The sequence below is a fragment of the Pristiophorus japonicus genome, chromosome 9 (genome assembly GCF_044704955.1).
Source record: "Pristiophorus japonicus isolate sPriJap1 chromosome 9, sPriJap1.hap1, whole genome shotgun sequence".
NCBI classification, from domain to species: Eukaryota; Metazoa; Chordata; class Chondrichthyes; family Pristiophoridae; genus Pristiophorus; species Pristiophorus japonicus.
In genome coordinates, this window is record NC_091985.1 from 71,446,168 (window position 1) to 71,470,378 (window position 24,211).

The following is a 24,211-nucleotide window of genomic DNA, read 5'->3' on the forward strand; positions in this document are numbered from 1 at the left end:
GCATCGAGTTACAAAATAAGAATAATATTTTTGGATTCTCAAAGCTGATTGACCAGCTCAGTTATAAAAAATTGCAAGCTTTTTATGCTGTTGTGTGAGAATTATATTGTACTATAGAGGACGAGATTACACAAGGTGATTGTTAATGATTTGCATTGGTAGAATTTAAAAAACAAAGCTGTTTGCTGATATCCATAGAGCACTTCATTGCATTTATTCCTTCCAGAGAGTTCTGCACCGATCTGTAGTGAAAATGTTTATACAATATATATTTTGATATTTTCTCTGATAAACTCATGTTATTGTGTGTTGGTGAGAGCAAAACAAAAACACAGTTGTGTAATAACATTGTAGTTGGAATTGCTGGCCCCATTGTGTATGTGTTTTGTAGCTATACAAGATTCAAAGTCAGCTGTGTAGAGATACAAATTGCTTACTAATCTACGTACAGCTAATTTATATTGGATAGACTTTAATGAGATGCACCCAATCTTTTTACTTGTGCCATGATTAGAATCAAGCCTCAGGTCTTGATAAATATTCCATCAGAGTATTCAAATTACCCTTAAGGGCATTAATATAGGATAATAGATGGCTGGCAGTGAATTACAAGGCAGTAATTCAATCGAGTGGCTCTGATGATGTCATAAATTGAGAGTACGAAGTGGCTTCTGAACATTAGCAGACCCCCTCCTTCCCGGATTTAATTACTACCTTAATCCCACTGCCAGCCATTACTTTCTTTGATATATAATATATATAAAAGAATACGTAGAAAACCTTCAACAATTTAGGGTGCCGTGGTGGGCACAATGGATTGGTAGAGGGCTGAGGCTCGGGTTTGATCATGCCACGCCACTGAGTTCCTGATTTCAGTTCATTTATATTGGGTGTGCAGCCAATTCAAGGCAGTTACTTACATAAGAACATAAGAAATAGGAGCAGGAGTAGGCCATAAGGCCCCTCGAGCCTGCTCCGCCATTCAATAAGATCATGGCTGATCTGATCATGTGACTCAGGTCTATTTCACTGCCCGCTCCCATGTTTCCACTGAGTTAATTGCAGGGCATTCAAGTGCACCTCTATCTCCTAGATCAGAGGCATTGGCGGAGGCCTGGGAGGGAATCCCCAATCTCTGTTCCCGTGTAGATGCACAACTAAGCTTAAGGCAAGGAGCGGGTGCCCCAAATAAAATATTTTGGCCTAATATTATTTCAAATTTAGATGCACAACATACCTCTCAGCCAAATGCTCACAGACATTCCCATTGAACAGCCTTAATCTGGAATATTGGTCTCAGAGATTTGTTTGAACATACTGTTATAATCGTTGTATGGAAGTGTTCTGCCTTGTGTGTAGGAGTTGTATTTGGAATAGCAGAAACAAGACTTTTGAAAATGAAACATTCAAGTGAAACTCAATATGTCCTTAAATTTTAAACATTTCTTTCTTTTGATTGTTATTGTGTATAATTTATTTATACTAATTTCCCCATCTCATTTTGAAATTATTTCTTCCTTTTTCCCCCCTCCCCACTTTTTAGGTTCCCCCGCACCATGCATTATTCCCTGACCAAGAGGGTAGGCAGGCAACCAGTACCCAGAGTTTTGGTGGCTCTGTAACCAGCCACTTGGAGGTGTGTAGATTGATTTCCCCTTGTTATTTTCCTTCCTCTGATGGATCAGCTGAGTCTTTTGTTGAATGACTAGGTGAAGGGCTAAGGCTCATAGCGCTGAACATTATCAAGGTTGAAATGAGTGGAAGGAAAGATGATCTAAGTTCTAGAGTACCAATTAGCTAATGCTAAGGAATCATTTTAAACTTTGTAAATTGTAGGAGGGAGGGGAAATGGAGGGATGTATAGATTTGCATAATTTTGAACTCCTGGGAAAAAATAGGAGAGCGTGATTAGTTTTGATTTCAATACATTAAGGTGTAGGGAGGGGAAGATATGTAGGATGGCGTACCTTGAGTTTAAATCCTTTCTGTTGATGGCTGGTGAGCACCTGTTAACTATTTGTTTAGGCAAGAATTGTCCAATTAAAACGTGATCTTTTTTCCCCCTTTTTTCCCTCCATTGAAGACGCTGGGGTGCAGTTCCACACGTGTCAGCAGCCCTCCCTAACTTCGCCCAAGAGCCCATTCTTCATGTGGAAGCTTAAACCGTGAGTATCGGCAGGTTGTTTCACTCTGAAGGGCACCCTCTCCTGATGTCCGCATATATACTTCCCAGCAGTGGTCACTGGATAGTGATCGGGAGCTAGAATCCTGGCTGATTTCCTCCCTCTTCCCTTTCCCCTTCCCTAGTCTGGAGACACTGAGGTTTATTGTAGGGCCCAATCACTATTCCAACTGAGATCAATGAACTCAGCATGGATCAGAGGCTGGACTTGGGAGCTTACAGTTCTGTATGGTTCAGTATCACATCCAGTGATACATTTTCCCCACTGATCAATCATTTTAGATTTTTTAGTAGCCATATTCTCACATTTGACCATGATACTTTTCCCTCAAAACTCAGGATTGTTGGGTGACATCATGAAAATATTTTTTGCATTTCTAGGTCACATGATCCTCCATAATATTTGAAGTATCTGATCTGAAAACCAACATATCAGTGATCCTGAATCTCAGAAACTGCAACTCTAAGAAATAAATAAACAAATAAACATACCTGAGATTAGAAAGCAATCCAGTGACAGCATGTTGTGTCTCTGTATTGCATTCTTGACAATTAAAATGTGGGTTTACATTCGCACTCCCCACATGGTGAGTGAGTGAGGAGTGGGCGGAGGGAGACAAAACAACATATCAAGTGGAGGTGAAGGGTGAGAACTCATCAGCTTGAGTGCCAGTGTTTGACGCCTGGCAACAGGTCGTGTGTCTGCTGTCTCAGCGAGGGAGTCATGTACAATAAAAAGGGGAACTTCACTATGAGACACAGAAAAATGGCACGTCGAAAGGGCCTGACAGTATTTGTATAGCATTTATTGCAGTCAGAAAAGTTCTTGATGCAGATGTTTCTAATGCACAATAATGTACCCATCAGAATCAGTGAGGATTCAGCTAAAAGATTTCTAACCAATCTGGAGAAGGAAAAATAAAACAAGGATGAATTTTATTTTTTTTCTTGGAGAAAGCTGTGCTTTTGGTTAAAAAAAATTGGAGAGTAATAAATTCATCCAACTAAAAATGCAGGAGCTAATAGACTGCTCAAGTTTCAATGCATGGAAGATAGAAAGCAGGCTCCTATTACTGCAAAGATACACAGATGCTGTCTGCTTTAATCGCTTGGTCATGGTTGGCAGACAGTTAGTCATCACAGGCTATGACAGGGTGAAAACAGGGTGCCAGGGTCCCTTGCAAGTGAAAATTTGATGCAGAAAACGTTCTCTTTATCCCTCCCTCGAAGTTAACAGCTACATTTTACTTCAAATCATTAGTCTCGCATAACTCAATCAATATGGATTTACTCAAAAATCAATTTCCGACCGCAAATATGATTGTTAAATAATTCACAAGTAACAAGCCCTCTGGCACCTGGAGGTTGAAGTGGGGTAAGTGCTGAACAAGATTTAAAGCAGATTTCAATTAAATGAAGAGAAAAAAAATATTAACATTCAGTCAGCCTTTGAAACTTTTCTTCGCTTGGCCAGAAAAATCTTTTTTGGGAAGGGGAGGAGGCAAGTGGAGAAAGAGCGCAGCAGAAAGCTGCATAAATCAGCGCAGGTGCAGTGAAGCAAACTTAACTGTTCAGCATATGTAAGTGCAATCTGAAAATCATTGTCTTGCAAAGAACACTTGAAATTGGTCCCTAATGGCCTCTGCTTTTGTCATATGGTCTTGATTATAACGATAAAATTGCATTGCCATGCCTTTAGTGAGAACGAGGTGGATGAATAATTGTTACGTGTGTTGAATACAGTTTGTGCGTGGGTGAATCAGGACAGCCACTGGACATGTACTTTCTGTCTGTGAAGCAGTTTTCAAAGAGTCCGCCTCTCATGCCGAAAAGTACCTGCTGTAGCTGTGCTATTTTGTTGGGAAAACCAGCAGGGTGCTTGAAGGTGTGTGGAAACCTGGTGCAGATATGATGGCTGATTCTCTGTTCGCATCAAGCTCACTAATAAATTCTAGCTAATTCATTTTTTATTCTCTCTAGGGGTCTGCTTGCAGACTTGACTTAACAGAGGAAGCATCATGTTACTTCCTTTAAATAATTGATGTCTCTCGGCCTAAGCCAGCTCAGAAGAAAATCTGAAAATAGTGACTGATTAAGTAAATATGTAGCTTTTGCATTCCTGATATGTGGCTGGGATTGCTGTCATTGGATCTTTGTGTAGAGATTTCCATTTCAGAGGATGTACATTTGACGGATTGTCATTACATCAAAACTGCAATTAAAGAAACCGTTGTCCTTTTAGTTTGGCCTACATAGGCAGGTTTCTGCAACTATTACAGAAGCAGTTCTACATAACCATAGAATTTGCTGGAAAAAGTGATTTCTCAATGAAGTGCAGAGTAATGACTTCACAATCGTTTATGTTTCAGCGTGATCGTCATCATAAATCAATGATCCCAAGTGCTCTGGCAGTTGGCATCCTCATTGAAATCCAGTATCAGCAGAAAAACAAACCCAAAATGGAATAAAACCAACCCATACAATTTACTGTATGTATTATTAAAATTAACAGATACCTTGTAGTGATTACAAGGCGGTAATCTAATCTCAGAGTTTAGATGACAGTTATAAACCACTCAAGGTTTGCTCTTGCGGCTTATGACATCACCTGAACCCCTCTATTAAATTACTGCCTTGTAATCACTTCTCAGTAACCATTATTCTCCAATACATATGGCATAGCTTATTTTCTAGTAATCTACTCTGAAAGCAAACTTACCATGCAACAGTGGCAGCCATGTGATGCCCTTTTAACATTGGGCCTAATATTGCCATCAAGTTTATTAGCCTTTCGCCTATTGTCATGAACAGTGTACGACACATTATAAAGAATAACTAGAGTTGCTAGTGAGTTAAGGCAAGTGTTCAATTCTCTTCTATTGATATAAATTGTTTGAATTTTGTTGTCTTGGTTCACAGTCCAATTGAAATTTGTGATTGTTGGTTTAAACCTGTTGCCAGCTGTCCATTATTTTGCATTTTAACCCTATAAGACAGTTCCCCAATGTGAACAAAAATATGAATTTTCACTTGGTTATAAGAAAAATATTGTTATCACTTAACATATTGAAGTCTGTGTAAGAGTGCTGAGAAGTGGGATTAAATATGATATTTTAGTTATTAATGGGCTGGATTTTCGGGTCGTTTGCGCTCCAGATTTCGCTGGGTTTTGACCCTCCACGGCGAGAAATGGGACGCTGAGGACTTTTGCGGCCGGTCGCGATCCTCTGGTCAGGTTTTGCGGCGGCACTTAGAACCACCACCAGGAAGTGCTGCTCCAGGTGTGCAGCGCCTCTCGTTGCGACACCAGCAGTAGTTTCGACTCGCACCCGACATGTACATCCCGAAGTGCGGCCCACGATGACTGCTCTGCCAGCGGTGGTGAGGTGGGTAAACTGCAAAAAAGGTAAGTTCCAGTGTTTATTCTTTTATTTTTTGGTAGCGATTTGTGTTGTGGTGGTGCGGGCAATGTTTTTGGAATGTTTTTGTGAATGTTTTTCTGTTGTTTTTTTCCCCCTCCCAAGGCCTCTCTCAGAGTGCTCCCGGCCTTGCACTTTAGTTGGCGAGGTTCCCATTTTTGTGCTGCAAAAGTCGTACAATGCCTCCCTTCGCGCTGTGCCCCCAGCACAGGGCCCAGATGGCAAATATTTCTCCACACAACGCAAACGTTACCCGGGCGGTAACTTTCCGCCCCACCTCCATTTTCGCCCCGCAAATGGCAAAGCTGATGCGGTCATTCTTCATCGGAGCGTGGGGGGGGGCGGCTGCAAGATGTTTGTTGTCAGGCTGTTCAGCAATGAGAAGTAGAACATCAAACCTGAGCCTGTCCTCATCTGGCTTCATCAATTGACATTCACAAAGCGCGCTTTCTAGCAAATCTCAGGATTGTGATCAAAGGCTGTTTTCCCTCCCCAATAGTCAACCTGGGACTCTGAGGCCAATTCTTTGTCCCTCACCACTGCTCCAACTGAGATCGATAACTCAGCACAGGTCAGTGGTGAACCTGGGATTATTTTGGTCACCACATTTTCCACATTGGTATAGAAACATAGAAAATAGGTGCAGGAGCAGGCCATTCGGCCCTTTGAGCCATGCACCACCATTCAGTATGATCATAGCTGATCATGCAACTTCAGTACCCCATTCCTGCTTTCTCTCCATACCCCTTGATTCCTTTAGCCGTAAGGGCCACATCTAACTCCCTTTTGAATATATCTAATGAACTGGCCTCAACAACTTTCTGTGATAGAGAATTCCACATGCTCACAACTCTCTGAGTGAAGAAGTTTCTCCTCATCTCGGTCCTAAATGGCTTACCCCTTATCCTTAGACTGTGTCTCCTGGTTCTGGACTTCCCCAACATTGGAAACATTCTTCCTGCATCTAACCTGTCCAGTCCCATCAGAATTTTATATGTTTCTATGAGATCCCCTCTCATTCTTCTAAATTCCAGTGAATATAAGCCTCGTCGATTTAGTCTTTCTTCATATGTCAGTCCTGTCATCCCGGGAATCAGTCTGGTGAACCTTCGCTGCACTCCCTCAATAGTAAGAATGTCCTTCCTCAGATTAGGAGACCAAAACTGTACACAATATTCAAGTTGTGGCCTCACCAAGGCTCTGTACAACTGTAGTAAGACCTCTCTGCTCCTATACTCAAATCCTCTCGCTATGAAGGCCAACATGCCATTTGCCTTCTTCACCGCCTGCTGTACCTGCATGCCAACTTTCAATGACTGATGTACCATGACACCCAGGTCTCGTTGCACCTCCCGTTTTCCTAAATCTATCACCATTCAGATAATATTCTGCCTTCCTGTTTTTGCCACCAAAGTGGATAACCTCACATTTATCTACCTTTATACTGCATCTGCCATGTATTTGCCCACTCAACCTAACCTGTCCAAGTCACTCTTAGCATCCTCCTCACAGCTCACACTGCCACCCAGCTTAGTATCATCTGCAAACTTGGTGATATTACATTCAATTCCTTTGTCTAAATCATTAAGGTACAATCATTAGATTTTTAAATGATCTTTTCTCGAGGTCTTATCTGAGCAATCCTTCAATTTAAACTTTTACTGTGCAGTAATGTTGAATATTCCTCCACTCAAAGAACCAAAGTAATTTTTTGTTTGTGCGTGTATGTGTTCTTTGTAATATCCGGCTTGGCGGTTAAAGCTATATGGTTTGTGTATCCATGCCACTGACTTTTGTTCTTTGAGCTGGGTTCCTGCCAAGTATAGAACCAGCACACATGGTTGAACAGCCAAGGTCAGTGAGATAAGCACACAAACTATATATCCTGAATCAAACGTTACAGTAAAAACCTGAGTCCTTTTTATAAAACAGAAGATATTAAGAAGCCTTATTTGTTTTCAACAAAGTCGCTTTGAACTCCGAATCTATACATCAAGGAAGCAATAATTTTGTGCTAAATGTGAAGCATTACAATTCTCTAACAAAGAGTTGTATATTATATGGGTCTGAATGCCAGTCACCAAACTTAATAGCGCAAAGTATTGCAATAGTAGGGGTGCTTTTATTGTAAGGTCAATCAATGTGTTAATGGAAAATAAACCAGCATAAACTAGTTGCCACAGACTAAAAACCTTTTGGGGGAAAAAAATCCAATAAAAAGCAAAAATGAACATTTGATGACTAACCTTTTTAATCAAATAGTAATGAGGAAGAAAATATTGGTGCATGGACTCACTGATCACAGAGCTACAGGGTAAAAGTTCTTCCTCATTAGTACCTGCAAAATCCAGGTTGCCATCTGAGGAAATACAGAGCGGAGATGTGATGCTTTCTCATTAAGAAGGGGAGGGAAAATCAGAGGAGAAGGCAATCTATGCCATTCTTGTACACCTCATAGAAACTATTTCAAAGTGATATGGGCAGAGACTTGGGAAACCATTGCCTACATTTCCCAGCCTGTCCTTGGCAAAATACTTGTACTGTTGCAGGGTGAACCAATGGCACTGGAGAGAAAATAAGTTATAAAATAGGGATAATAATAGAGAACATTCAATGTAATGGCAACCATAGTGTCTCAATACATTTCTACCTGCTAGATGGTCAAAATTAACCATTTGTCATACATGCTAATTCTATAGAACTTAATTTCAGATAATCATTATATCTTAATATTTATGTTTCTTGAGTATTAAGACCATATGATGTGTTTATGTTACAATATAGAATCCAGTATCACAAACTAGCCGACTATGGTTTGCCAATAAATCATGCAATTTTTCTACACTCAATATTAAAATAATTACATTGGTAAGAAAGTTGACCATCTATTTCAACCTACCCTTATCAATGAAATAATTAGTTAAGATAAACCGTGTTCTTTATGCAGTAATGCTGTATTATTAATTATTCAGAATTTCCGCCAAAGGTGACATTCAGCAGTTCTAACCATTGATAGCGCATACAAACTGCTAATTGATTCAAAACAGAAAGCATTATTCATTTGTTGTCACCATTTATTAAACTGTACAAAAACAGCAATGGTAGTCATATAATGCTTTCCAAGCACAAAAAGTGAAATTACGAGAAGATTTGCACTTCAATTACAGAATTACAGAACTCTGTAAAATAAATTTTCTTCATAACTAAGATCCCAAACACAGAAAAATACAATTCTGGCAATTTGGAAGCAAATCTCAAGTTCAATTCAGTTTCTAGTTGAGCTTTAAAGATTACATTTACTCACCTGAACTGCTCAACTCGCATCACCAAGTCCACCATTTTGACTATAGTATGAGAGGAGTTTATATAAGGTGCAAGTTGGGCAGATTTCTGACAAAGCTTACTTCTGGACACTGTTTTGCATTCAGACTCAGTAGGTATCATTTAAGATTGGCTACAATATATATTTTTTAAGTTTTAAGGCTTTGACATATACAAACTCACTTGCGCCCATTCACTGGCTCTGGTAAGTGGAGAATATCATGTCTTCTTTGTTTATTTATATAGCAGAACCAATAATATGTTTCCATGTACGTTTTAGGAGTATTATGGAGGAAACAAAATTAAAAACATATAGCAGTTTTCAGAATAATTTACACATTGTCATAAGAAATAAGTACAATTTGGACATTTAATATTTTTACTGTTTTTCACTATTGAAAAATGCGCAGCATAAACTCTCGTACATTTTAGATGAGACTGCCAATAGATCTTAAAGTGCAGTAGAACTTTTTTAGATTTTCAGGGCCTAAAACTTCAATGTCCACACTTCATTCAATCAGCAAGGATCAAAACAACAGGGTTAATAACTGACTTTAAGACCGAGGATAATGAGTTATAGTTAGCTGAAATAAATGACTTGTTTATAATCTTATGCATCATTCTTGCACAGAACTTTGCAATCGATACATTTTTGGCACGTATCATTAAAATTGTAAATACATGTAATGAAGCTTGAAATTTTAGGGCTCAGAAATTTTTTTTAAATTGCATTGCTGTTTTTTTTAATAAAAGGGTCAAAGGATGAACTCTCAAATATAGACCTGTGAGCCTTCGCTGAATTATGGGGAATGTGTTTAAGATTTTGATGAGGGGTAGCATAAGCTATCATATGCCAGATCTGACTAGAGAACCAGTGTGGGGTCAGGAGGAGCAGGTGTGATGTCTGACCGGTTAACCAGAGTAATTTGAAGAGGTTACCAATCACCAGTGGGCATTATCTACCTGACGTTGAATTGTTGGGGCTATTTGTATTGGAATGAGGCAACAGAGTGAGGGGATGTGAATGGTGCCAGAGTCAAGTGGGATATAAGGAAATATTATTTTACCAAAAAGGTAGACGGTTTTGGAACAGCTTATCAAGGCAGGTTGTAAGGTAAGTAGTTTGTTTTCCAAGGTAAATTGGACAAGTATCTTGAAGAGAAACACATTATTGGATACAACTGCAATGATATTAGGAAAGAGAACTGCCAGAATTTTTATTCCATTCCACTTTGAGATTTTCTATGTTTTTACCTGCCCCACGTAATGGGTTGATTCATGAAGTCGCTGAAAGGTAGATAACAAAAGGTTGTGGTGCTTGGGAAGAGTCAGAGCGGAAACCAGTTGCCGATTGAGGTTAGTCCTTGGGCTACAGTTGTTTATAAATGTCTTCGAATCTTCTACAAGGTGTCTTCATTTTTCAGCTAACACCAAATTGGTTGCAGCGGACAATGGTGTTGACTAATGTATGATAATTCAAAGGGATTCAAAGGTGAGATCAATGGGCTGAGAGCTGACAGACGGTATTCAACACAGCTAATTATAATGTAACGAGATTAGGTAGAAGAATTTAGATTTCATATTAAATGGCAACATACCTGAGGTAACAGCGCAGGGAATAGATCTGGGATTTTGGTGAATAGTTCATTAAAACAGTCCACTATTTTCAGGTGCTGAAGAAAGCAAATTAAATGTTGGAATGTAGGATGCGAGGACTGTGGCTTAAAAGTGTAAAAAGGTAATGTTGAAGTTGTTTTCGGCCTTGATGAAGCTAGATCTGAAGTAGAGTTCAGTTGTGATCTCCCTATGCAGACAAAGTGATGAATTATTGTTCCAAAGGTGGGCTTAGAAGCGACTTCTTGAATTTAGAGGGCTGAGATATAAGGAAAGATTGACTTGTCTGAAAATTTACTCTCAGGAAAAGAGAAGAATGAGGGGACACATGAGAGCATTTAAAAAAAATTATGGGGCAGAATTTGCAGTCGGTCTTATGGTGTATTCTCAGAGTAGACCATCATACTGCCTTTGAAATTGACCACAAGTCCAGGATTTATGTGCTAAATAGCGAACTTGCAATCTGTCGAGTTCTGACTAGACAGAGCCTCCACTGCGACTGTCAAATCCTCATTGCTTAATTGCCCACCAACTGCACACAATTAAGCAGGAAAATGTTATGGTTGGTGCAAACAGGCACAGGAGCCTGTTTGCACAGTGTAAGGGAAGGGGTGATATGCAATATTAGGTGAAGCATCAAACAGTATGGTTTTCAGTGTGCGATGAATGGAGTTAAAACTTATCAAACTTAAAAGCAGTTAAGATAAAGTAAGATTAAATATAAATACCTGTTTTTTCAGGAACAGCAAGTGCTAATTGCACTATTTCAAAAGACAGGTTCTCATAAATCTTCAGGTATATTTGGAATGTTTTAAAGGTTTGGGGCACTTTCATTTTTGTGCATTAAAATCATGTCTGCAATAAGTTCATGGCTAAATGCAGCATTGCTTGAACGGAATGACTGGTTCCAAAGCTCTAAGTGTGTGTTGCCATTTAGAGATTAATTTTTTTCTTACATGGCCTAAATATTGGAAATTGATCCACATTTCCACATGAAATTCTGCATCGACTGCCTAACATGCCAGGGTGCACCAGAAACAGGAGGATGGCAAAAAAAGTTTTCCCAAATCCATGCCCTACAAATGAATGGGCACCAGAGATTTCTGTTTTCTGATTGGTCCTCTGCCCCATTTGATCTGAGGTACGCTTGCTTACACACATGGTGCGCGCCTGGGATCCTTGGGCCACTACGCTGCACTCAACTCCGCAGTGAAACAATGCAAGTTTTTGAGGGGCCTCGCATCCGGTAAGTGCGGATTTTGTTTGGGGGTCACCAGCATGCTCCTTAGCAATGCTGCGGACCACAATTTCAGGGCATATGTGTATAGAGAATTTGAATTCAGGAAAGTTCTTCTGTCAGATGCAGGATTCAAGGTGTAGTTTAACATTAAGGATGCCAACAGTAAATGGGAAATTTAGACAACTTTTTAATGTAGTAAGAGAGTGATAGAAATATGGTAAGAGACTACCAATGGGCATGTTAGAACTGAAAAACACGGCAGGTTTTTACAAAGGACTTGATACATTCTTACGAGGAAAGGTGACACTGGGCTGTTCACTTCAGAATCACAGTAAGGAAACTGATTGGAGATTTGGAGTGGTAGGCCAGATGGACCAGTGATATTCTCCTGCCCAAAAACATGACTTTGTATACATTACCATTTGTGTGATAACAAGACTTCTGTATATGTTTGCTGCAGCCAACAAAATAATTGGAAAAAACAGAAAATGCTGGAAACACCCAGCAGGCCGATCAGCATTTGTGGAGCGAACAGACCAGGTGATGTTTCAGGTGCAGACCTTCCGTTAGAACTGGGGTCAAAAGAAGTGTCCATACCTGAAAGGTAACCTTGCCTGTCATCTCCATCGATGCTGACTGACCTGCTGTGTGTTTTCAGCATCTTCTGACTTTGTTTCACGTTTCCAGTATCTGCAATATTTTGATTTTTTAAATTGGCGAACAAACTTCTCTTGTCTGTAGCTTGTATTTTATGTGTGGGCTGTATAATGTTCTCGGTTCTCTATTTTGTTAATCCCTTGTTATAATTGGACTTGTCATAAATTTGTTCACCAAAGCTCCTGTCATGCTTTTGGAGATGGTGGTGGTTGGGGGCGGGGGGCGGGCGGGGGGGGACTAATTGCTACTTCCTAAATGAATATGCAGCAACAAATCTAATCCTAATAGTACACACTGACAGAGCAGTAGATTACATTCTTACCTTGGAATTTGTTTGGGGACATCAATAAAAATGACTAATTTGATTATTGACCACCAATGCTCTTGCATTTTCATACTGATTATTATACAAATAATGATTGTATTTAGGGAAGATGAAGATTAGGCTGTTCTCTTCCTTAAAACAATGAATGAATTTACAGATATATAGAAGGATTACAAATCATGCACAATACAGGTAGCAAAAAAAAAGTTAATTAGTATCTAACAGGTTTGAGTAGATATTTCTTTTAGCCCTTGAGCAGCATTTCAGAGGAAATTATATATTTAGATTCATACAGCACAGCAGGAGGCCATTTGACCCATCACTCTGCCGTTGGTGCTAGGTCTTCAGCTGGAGCTATCTACTTTAATATTATTTCCTCCCTTTTCCCCATATCCTTTTGTATTCCTTTTCAAATACCTATCTGATTCCATTTGAATGATGTTACAGTCACTGCATTAATAGCTGCTTGTGGTAAAGTATTCCACATCCTAATGATATTCTTGTGAACAAAACCTCTTTTAACTTCCCCCTTCATTCTTCTAGTGATAATCTTCAGTCTCTGTGACCCCTTGTTACCGATTCACCAACCAGTGGAAACAATCCTTCACTGTTTGCCTTCTCAAAACCTTTCATAATTTTGAAAATGTCTATTGCGTTCCTCCTTAATCTTCTATACTATATTGTTTCACTCCTTGCTCATCTTACCGTGAGTCAGCTGTTGAGTATGATTGGGAAATAATGCTGGTTTTGAGCTGAATCTTGAAGTGTTTACTTTTTGCTGTTTATAGTTTAATGGGCACAATAGTCTTGTCCTGCATGAATGAATATCCGTGTTGTGTGCTGCAGCTCCACGACAGATGATACCTCTTATCTCCTGTGATTTGGAATTTAAAAGCCAGTGAAGCTCAACAATTGTATATTCTGATTTAAATGGGCTGAAAATGGCACTTTATTTAAATTTCAAAACTAAAAAAAATGTAAATGATGCAGTCCTGTTTAAGACAGATCATTCTTAAGCAGATGAAACCTCAAGTTTGCTTTTAAACTCTATAGCAGATTTCAAAAAAAAACTTAGCAAGTGAATGGGATTAGATTTTCTTTAAAAAATGAAGTTAGCTCGCACTTATTTTACATCTACAGTAATTGGAGTGAATAGCCTTCCGCTCTAGATTACAGTATGCAAATTAACCTGATACATGCTTATGAGATATTAATCTTTATCAGATTGAATGACTGTGCGTAGCAGCTAAGCTATTTTATATCTTTGCTTTTTTTAGTCACAGATTTTGTGATAAAATATTAAAATGACTAATAACTGCAATCATTTGTATTTATTGCAAATGATGAAACCTCCTCTGAACCGCCATTTCAAAGTGCTTTGCAAATAACATCCTTTTTTCCAGAAATTAGTTTGGCATTTTGGTTAAGTATATTTCAAAATTTGAGTGCTGGATTCATAAACCTATGATGCTATGATTTGAAGTACTCTTGTGGCGCCTAGTGAATTTACTGATGAAAGAAAGAACTTGTATCAGGTACCTTTGACAACTTCAGGGTGTCCCAAAGCACATCACAACCAATGAATTGCTTTACTTTTTACGCATATTGGACAGCCAATTTGTGCACAGTAAGGTCCCATAAACGGCAGTGAGGTAAATGACCAGTTAGTCCGTTTTTGGAGCTGGTGACAGGAATAAATATTCGCAAAGATACTGGTCTTCTTTAAATAGTGTTTTAAGATCTCTTATATTCACTTGAACATGCAGACAGGGCCTCAGTTTAGCGTCTTTTCCGAAAGACAACATTTTCAACTTTGCAGCACTCCCTCAGTACTGCATTGAGGAGTAAGCCTAGGTTATGAGCTCCAGTCCCTGGAGTGGGACTTGATCCCATGACTTTCTGACTCAGGAGAGAATTCTACCACTGGGCCAAGCTACTGTGGAGTCCAGGAGGAATGCAGTTCATGCACATTACAGCTAGCAAAAAGATACTGTCATTAGTATGGCATTGCTTAGACTGTAATGTGTTTTCTTTGACTTTGTAAAATATAATGTGACAAAAGACAAAGATTTCCATTGCTGGCATTTCCAAAACTGCAATGATTAAGGTAATATTTTGCTATTGGCATATTGTGAGCATCTCTGGTTCAGAACTGTATTGTAGGTTTAGCTGTTTCTTGATGCAAACACTGTGACCCCAATATTAGCAGGGCGGGGGGATGGTGGGGGGTAATCCTGGAAGAGCGGGTTTCCCTTAGTTTTGCCGCATTTCACGGCAGGACTTGATTGCCACTTTTGCAATCAGTTTCCGAGCCGCAGTCAGCCAGATTGAGAGACTGGCTGACTGTAGGGCAGGTAGGCCTGCGGCACTAGGCCACAGCCAGGGAGCACAAAGGAGGGAGGGAGAGATCGGGGGTTGGGGGAACATGGATGGGGGGGATTGGAGGGGAGAAGATCGTGGGGTCCGTGGAGGTCATGCGGGTGGGGGGGCGGGATGCCAGGAGCATATTGTGGACCAGTGAGGACACTGAGGGCATCGGATCGCGGCGGGTGTGTGGGGTGGGGGGGGGGGCGGTGGGGAGAGGGGTGGTGGTGTCCGATCCGATCATTGGGGAGGTTAACAGGTTTTCTTGGTGACCTTCTCCTCCTGACCCACAAGGAAAGCTGGAAAAGCTCTTAACAGTTCTCGACTTCCCTTTAGTTGTTGGGTTTCCCGAGGTCCGGCCAACATTCAAGCTGAAGCTGAGAAAACATTCTGAGGCATGCAGCCTCAGGAAAACATCTAAATGAATGACCTACCTCGTGGGAACAGGTTGTCCCCCCATCCACTCTCCCCGCACCACCCCTCTGCCTCAGTTAAAATTGGAAGTGTACTGGTTAAAGACGGGTTGGGTTCAGGTTTACGATTTTTTACATTTTTACTTCCCACCTAACTCAAACCCAGCTGTTTTTCAGGGTTAAAATTACCCTCTGTGCTAATATTGCAATGGCATCCAGTGAATCGACCATGCAGTGATGCAAAATGTAGTAGTGTGCAGCAACAGTGGTAACTAAACAACTGATACTCATATTCATAGAACGAGTTGAAGCCATATTCCTCAGCTACATTTACGACGATATGCACATCTTAAACTTCTGCTTCAACACTCTTGCCTATCAGTAGGGGACTAATGAAAGATTTGTTGATTTTTTTATATATTGCCATCTTCTGTAAATAGACTTTTGGGGCCAGTATTTGAAGTAGGTGATAACAACGAACTAACAATGTTCGCTATTATTATCATTTTGAAACTGACTGCAACTTCAGGATATATTGCTTTCACATCGAAACGCGGAAATCCTGAAGTTGCGGTCAGTCATTTACTGCAACGACACTGGCTACGCTGTGCCCCCCGCCACCATCCTCCACAGTCGACAATCAGTGTAATCTGTCAAATCAATGAACCAATGAAAACTTCAGCTTTTCCGTATTGCTGTTAAATAGCCCATTAAAAGTTAGGCCTTGTTGGATTAGGTGTAACGGAGTTTTAATGGCATATTGACTGCTAAACGTGAAGACCCTGAAAAACTCATTCTAATTTTGCGGTGTGTCAAATTTCTCCATTATGATAAATTATAATTTTTAAGAAACTTTTTTAAAAAATTGTATTTTTTTTCACGTTTGTTCATGATATTTCAAGTTCTGCCTCATCCCCATGTGAAAGCCTCAATCTTTGTTTTGCTCCCTGTAACATTTTTTTAAAAAGTTGGGATAAAAGCAGGTTCTCATTTCCTGCTTCCCTGTCTGTGAGAATTCTGCAATGTGATTGGCTACTTAGACAGCTTGTTGACCCCACAGCAGATCGCGCTCGGGAATTCCCACTAGACTGCGCTGCAATCACTGACGCAGTGAAAAAGTCAAACTTTGATCTCTGTGGCAGCTTTCTTTGCAGTCAGTGGCAAGTGCCTTTGCTTCGCTGCTGACCACAAACTCCAATTATGTGCCAATAATTTCTGCTTTTTTAGAGTAATTGGCACATCTAGGTTTACTTTCCAACAGTCAGTAAAGAATAATGAAGAAGAGACGAGTCAACTGGTGTTGTGATTGTCCTTGAGTGACTGTTAATAAAATGGTGATAATCAGATAAGTATTGCGGCACCTTTATACGTTGCAACAACCATTATTTCATCTTTAATTATGTCTAATATTTTTAAACACTTAACTTTACAGCTGGCAGAGAAAATAGAATCTACATATTAAATGGTAACGATAAACCTGAGTGGTGAAATTATTCCTTTAATTACTTTATTTAGTTTACCCTCCATGTATTTACTGTGAATGTTTCTCAACCATCTTACCAGAACATTTGATTAAACCACTTAGGTTGCCACAAAATCTTTCTTATTATAAGTTATAGGCAAATTATGTTTTTGTAAACTTGTTCTCAGATAATGTCTGCCTTCTATCATATTGTTCTTATTTAAGTATTGTAATGAAATTGTTATCACAGGGCTCCTTTATTGTATCATTTACCTAATGGATTGAACGAAGAACAGAATCAGTGACATTTGTGGAGGCATCATCCTGATTTAAGAGGACAAAATGGATGTAGGCTGCTTTAGGAGGAAGGGAAAGAGAGTGAAAATAAAAAAAATGGAAAAGGTAATGGGAGAAATCCCATTATAATTAATTTTGCCCAATTATAGTAGAAAGCAACACTAACCATTATGTTCACCGTAGATTTTGATAAACTAAGTAATATTAAAATCTGGACACAGAGTTTGTTATGCATGGATCCCAGATATATGCCAGATACCACCTTAGTAAAATTACCTCTGGGAAACTCTGTGTAGGTTTAATATCTATCCAGTGCTAAATAGTTCAAATAAACTAGACTATTGTTTAGATCCTGATTGTGTAGTACTGAATACAAATTATGTAATCTTTTAGATTGGATGCCAAAGCTAAACCCATTTGTTTAAATAATATGGCATTATGTTTCTACTTTAAATGGACCACTTTTATATTATGTTTTCAATAACAAGGGCCAACACTTGGTTCCAATACTCGGATCTTTTCGAAAATGATAAAGGCATTCAATTGATTAGATACACAGAAACTATTTTCTCTGGTGGGGGAATCCAGAATAAAGGGGCAAGATCTTAAAATTAGAGCTAGGCCACTAATGAGTGAAATCAGGAAACACTTTTTACATAAGAACATAAGAAATAGGAGCAGGAGTAGGCCATATGGTCGCTCAAGCCTGCTCTGCCATTTAATATGATCGTGGCTGATCTGATCATGGACTCGGGTCCACTTCCCTGCCCGCTGCCCATAACCCCTTATTCCCTTATTGGTTAAGAAACTGTTTATCTCTGTCTTAAATTTATTCAATGACCCAGCTTCCACAGCTCTCTTAAGCAGCGAATTCCACAGATTTACAACCCTCAGAGAAGAAATTCCTCCTCATCTCAGTTTTAAATGGGCGGCCCCTTATTCTAAAATTATGCCCCCTAGTTCTAGTCTCCCCTATCAGTGGAAACATCCTCTCTGCATCCACTTAGCCTGGGTAGTAAAGGGTAGTGAAAATCTGGAACCCTGTTGGAAACTTGCCATGTTTAAGACTATCTCTGGTTACTTTAATAATCAGGATCGACTGTAAACCAATCTGGTGGGTATATTGTGTTTAATCAGAGTTTAAGACGGAATATAACACATTAGTTATACAGCAAAAACATATGACCGTAACAGGTAGTTGATATCGATCCGATCGGACAAACGGTTGGCGCACGTGAGCAGTTCTCCAGCTTGCTGTCTCTTTCTATTTGTCTAGAGTTTCCTTCGGTAAAGCATGGGATCACTCGAAGAGTGTTCGACCAGCCCAACTTCTGTTTCACTCTCCCCTCACACCATTTGTGAGAACAGCCTTGAGAAGGCTACATTTATTCTCTTTTTAGGAGTGGGCCTGACATGGGCTATTGACACAACCTTTTGACTTAGAGGTTCCGCTAAAAACTTGCTATCCAATACCGTTTCGTGTTTTTTGTCTCGATTCTTGTTTCAGGAACCCGCCCTAAAGATGTCTGACGATTTTGGCCATATGTCCTTCTCTGTTTATACTTTCCCAGGGTTCGTTCTTTGAAAGTTGTGTCTTATCTCTTCCGTCTGCAAACTGCCTTTGATGTCATGAGGCCAAACCAGAAAACTGCTCGCTTCAGAGTGTTCCCTCCTTTATGACGTAGCAAATGTTTACGTAAACTCTCATGACTTCTATCCAATCTAAGTCTTTCTATAACAAATTGTCTTAAAAATACATAAACAAAGTTGAAGTCTTAACTTGAAAACAACAGATAATGGTTGTCAGTGCAGAATGCTATATCTCAGCAGGGTACCAAAACATTAGCATTTCTCAGCTTCTCATACCCTGCTGAGGAGATATTTCGGCTCCAGTTCAAAACAACGATTCAACTACAGTATCCTTTGTGTCAGTTTTATATATTTTGAACCACTGATTTCTAACAACCCTCTCTCCCAAAAGGCTGTGGATGCAGTTGAAACTTTCAAGACAGAGCGAAAGATTTTTGTTAGGTATGGGTATGAAAGGATACGGTATAAAGGCTGGAAAATAGAATTGAGGTATCGATCAGACATGATTAATTAAATAGTGGAACAGGCTCGAGGGGCTGAATGGCCGACCCCTATTTGGATCTTTCTCTGTTCAGGGGACCAAGGGGAAATTCTACAAAGGTAGAACCTATGAAAAATCAGATTGTTAGTAGTTAGTGAAAGAAGTGTGTATGATGAGTAAGATGATCTTTTCTTCTTCCATCCTTTTTTTACATGTTCTTTTTATGTGCAGCAAAATGGATAGTTATTGAAGTAATAAACAATTGTGAAGAAATTGATGGTGCAAGATGTAGAAATACTAACCATGTGAAATCACTGCTTTGTAAAAAAAACAAAGTACCCTCTTTTTGCACTTATTCCAGACAATATGGTAGGGGAATTTAACCCCAAAACACAGGCAGGTTTGGGTCGGGTGGGAGATTAAACTGTAAAAAATCTGAATCCTGAGCCCAGCCTACCTCCAAACCGCCCACTTCCGATTTAACGGAGGCAGGTGGTCATTTAAATATTATAATGAGGTTGCATGCCTCATATTGATCCAAATTTAACTCTGGCCAGTCGGGTTTCCTGGGGCTCAAGAGGTGAGGACTGCTGGATCCAGGAGGTAAGTACCTTTCCACTTGTCTGCTGGATCCAACGTACCTATATCCCTCGATCGGACAACGCCCTCCGCCCAAGCTTTCCGACCTCCCCATCGATTCCTCCGACCACCCTCCAGATTCCCCCGATCTCATCCACGAGGCCTCCGATCTCACCCCCTGAGGCCTCCAAACTCATATCCCTGAGGCCTCCGTACTCACTCCTGATCTCATATCCCTGAGGCCTCCGATCTTACATCCCCGAGGCCACCGATCTCACCCCCTGAGGCCTCCAAACTCATATCCCTGAGGCCTCCGTACTCACTCCTGATCTCATATCCCTGAGGCCTCCGATCTCACATCCCCGAGGCCTCCGATCTCACATCCCCGAGGCCTCCGATCTCACATCCCCGAGGCCTCCGATCTCACATCCCCGAGGCCTCCGATCTCACATCCCCGAGGCCTCCGATCTCACATCCTCGAGGCCTCCGATCTCACATCCCCGAGGCCTCCGATCTCAAATCCCCGAGGCCTCCGATCTCAAATCCCCGAGGCCTCCGATCTCACATCCCCGAGGCCTCCGATCTCACATCCCCGAGGCCTCCGATCTCACCCCCCTGAGGCCTCCGATCTCACCCTCCTGAGGCCTCCGATCTCACCCCCCTGAGGCCTCCGATCTCACCCCCCTGAGGCCTCCGATCTCACCCCCCTGAGGCCTCCGATCACACCCCCCTGAGGCCTCCGATCACACCCCCCTGAGGCCTCCGATCTCACCCCCCTGAGGCCTCCGATCTCACCCCCCTGAGGCCTCCGATCTCACCCCCCTGAGGCCTCCGATCTCACATCCCCGAGGCCTCCGATCTCACCCCCCTGAGGCCTCCGATCTCACCCCCCTGAGGCCTCCGATCACACCCCCCTGAGGCCTCCGATCTCACCCCCCTGAGGCCTCCGATCTCACCCCCCTGAGGCCTCCGAGCTCACCCCCCTGAGGCCTCCGAGCTCACCCCCCTGAGGCCTCCGATCTCACCCCCCTGAGGCCTCCGATCTCACCCCCCTGAGGCCTCCGATCTCGTGCCCGAGGCCTCCGATCCCCCGGCTTCCGATTCCTCAGGCTTCCGATCTTGAGCCCACCCCTCTCCTTCCTCTACACTCCCCAGCTGTGGTCTGGTGCCGGAGGCCCACTCGCCCGACAGCCAGCCTCTCAATCTGGCTGTGGCTGGGAAAAAAAATGTTAATCACTCTGTGCCGTTAATTTCAACAGGCCTGAGGGAAACCCGTCTTTATAGATTTCCCGACCTCAATCCAGCCTCACCGCCTTCCCCCGCTCCCTCCCCACCTCCGAGTAACTATCCAGCCCCAAGAGTGAGATTACAAACTCACCCATGTCCTGTATTGTATGCCAATCCACCATAAGGCATGTTGATGCCACTCATGCCAATCTTTCTCTAAAAGCTTTGTTTAATGATTTTGTCCAGTGTTGTTGTATCCAGTGAAACTTTCGGTACTTCGCTTAGGCTCACCTATCTCTTGAGTTATGGGGAAAAGGACCAATCTCTGGAGTTGTCCATCTCTTTGTGAATCAGCTCACCTGAAACTGGTGTAAGCTGGATGAGCATCTAAATTGATTTGGAATTCTAATATCTTACTGAAGGCCTCGGCCACCCCTGTATTGATAATATTAATACTGATATATTGGTTTGCTGTGCATTTTCTGGAAAATATGTGCCAACCTTTAGCTATTTGCAGAAACATACTAGCAAACAACTGCAGCTAGTGCACTGGGACCTTGTAGTAAATTATGTTTTACACGTTTTCTTCTCGACTCTTCTATCAATGTGCTGTTTCTGATTTAAAACCACCATTGGCAATGTAGTGCCAAAGTATATTGGTGCTCTAATGCATTAGGCCAGGGAATGGTGTTGCTGCTTCCTCACCTGACAAATTCTTAAATTTTCTTGGTCCATTTTGGATCAGAGATTAAAGGCTTTCCACATAGGAGGAAAATGTTTTTCTTTTGCCAGTATATAAGCCCGGAACACTCATGTGCACCTTTTCTTCCACAGCACAAAAGCTGCAATGAGAAAAGTTTCTGATTAAATTGCCTGCTTTCTTGACAGGTAAATGATGTATGATATGGTAGGGTGGGGGGCGGGTAAGAGATGGAATGACAGTTTGTAGAAAAAGAACCGAAAAAGGAAAGGAGGGCACACAAATTTTAAAAGCTTAGAAAAACGACACACTCCATTTTGTTTTTAACCATGCACAATATATGATCGTTGTTTCGGCCACAAAGAATGCATGTCCACAGCTTGCCTACAACTCTTGCCAAGCTAGCATCCCTTAAGAAGTTATTAATTATATAGCTAATGTACATCAGGCAGTGGGTGTGTTTAGATTAATCACTGATGCTGGAGTGCATTTTGGTTTCATCTTCCGTCACCTTGTAATTGGGTTTTCCTTTTCGCCGGCAGGTGAACAGGTTCGTAGCTGCTGCTCTTTTACTTTTATTTAGCTGGTATAATACCATCTGGCAGATAACAGAAACCTCCCCTATTCTGTCAGGTGCTGCTAGAATTGTTTGCTGTAAAGAGTGACAGAATACTGAATGCAACGTGTACAAATTGGCTTGCCAGTATCTTAATATAGTCTTTAGCTGCTCTGAGCCTGTTCAGTGTTCTGCCATTACTGTTGCTGCCTGTCTGAAATTTTCCATGGCTCAGAGCCAAATCAGGTGGAATTCTCCTTCATGTCTCTGAATGGGAGGCTTTTAATTATTTGCCAGAACGGATCGGCGTTGTTCTGTTTTGCACATTCCTATTTCTCTGCAACAGAGAAACAAATTATGCTTAGGGAAACCAGCGCAGGAGACAGCTACTTTAATACAGACCTCAAAATGCTGTTTATTTCACAAAGTTTTATCCCCTCATCTTTATAATAATTTCTTTCTTCATCCTTTCACTTTGTCCCTCTCTTCCCCCTCCCCCACCCAGCAGCCATTCCTCTGGATGAGAGAATTTGAAGGTGACCCATGCCAGGCTTCTGTCAATGTTGTACTTGGGAACGTGTGTGAGCGACCTGGGCTTCTTTCTGACTATTTGAACAATAAATGTCCATTTCTCTATTGACGAGACAGAGAGAGAGAGAGAGAGAGAGAGAGAGAGGTCGAATTTGAATTTTGGGCGCTCGACCGACTGAGTGAGCTGGCTAGTTGCGTACCCATGGCAATGAGACGGCCACAATTCTAAGGCCCTCATTTCTAAGGGCGTCAAACGGGTAGCTCACCAAAGTAAGGCAGGCTAACATTGTCCCATTCGCAGCAAGCACCAAGGCAAGTGTGGGAAAAGGTCGCAATCGGGGAGGGGGGTGCTAGGACAGTAGTGGCCCAGATTATATTTGTGGGTCCTGGAGGAGCACTCCTGCTTCTCTGTGCCCCACAAAAATTATTTCAACCTTACTTGTGTTGGACCTCTTTAGCTCTATCTCCTGTGGAACTGATCTGAGCGTGCACTGCGTACACTGTGATTAGTTCCAACCTAATATGGCAATCTGGGTCCGAGAACCCCGATTTTCACCTTAAAGCGGGTTTATTGCCTAAAACAGGCAGGCGATTTGGGTGCCAAGTACTCGGCCCCTTTCAAAATGGTGCTGGCAGTAATGTCCTTGTTAACGGGCCAGTAAAGCTACCAGCCACATTTTTTAGCCATTACTGCCCCATTAACACTTGGTGCAACAAGTTAAAATCATCCCAGAGATTCTGGTTTCTGTGTTTTACTTGGTGTCTAGGAATTCACCATATTTTCCAGATTGGAAATTGTGGCTGCTGTTTTGCTAGTCTGCAATAGCAATTTGTGATGTCATGCTCAAGTCTTTTCTTGTTTAGAGAAACAATTGAATCTTGATGGTTTTGCATGTTGGATCACCAGCATGCAGCACCATGGAGTGGAACCATGCAGGTTCAATTTCACCCTCTTGGCTCCAAGTCTTAAAATTCTTTTATCCTGCATGGAAGAGGGGACATTGGAAGGAGTGAGCTCACTGGGCTGCTGTCTTGTGGCTCCTAATAGCTTATCAAAGAGGACATTGGTGGGGATATGCGAGAATGCGATCTATCTGCCCTCTTGGCATTGGAGACATGTAGCCCACAAGGATTTGCAAGGGCCATACAAGAGGAAAACTTTGATGGTGGATGCCCTTCACTGAAGGGCAAATACATTCAGCTGAAATAAAAGTTTAGAAAATAATGCCAAAGTGCATTCACAAATGGAATCC

At 41.4% G+C, this 24,211-nt stretch overlaps 1 protein-coding gene across 7 annotated transcripts in view; it reads left to right on the forward strand.

Moving 5' to 3' along the window:
• The window catches only part of esrrga (estrogen-related receptor gamma a), a 229,216-nt gene that overhangs the window by 14,850 nt on the left and 190,155 nt on the right, over positions 1-24,211 (forward strand). For 3 of the 7 annotated variants that reach the window (XM_070889451.1, XM_070889449.1, XM_070889447.1), the window contains exon 2: positions 2,084-2,165. The exons of 2 other annotated variants lie outside the window; for them this stretch is intronic. In XM_070889451.1, the coding sequence (XP_070745552.1) occupies positions 2,149-2,165 (17 nt within the window). In that variant the 5' untranslated portion in view covers positions 2,084-2,148. Of the gene's footprint in view, positions 1-1,543; positions 1,637-2,083; positions 2,166-24,211 lie in introns of all 7 variants that reach the window. 2 more of the 7 variants (XM_070889448.1, XM_070889450.1) reach the window with 1 other exon arrangement.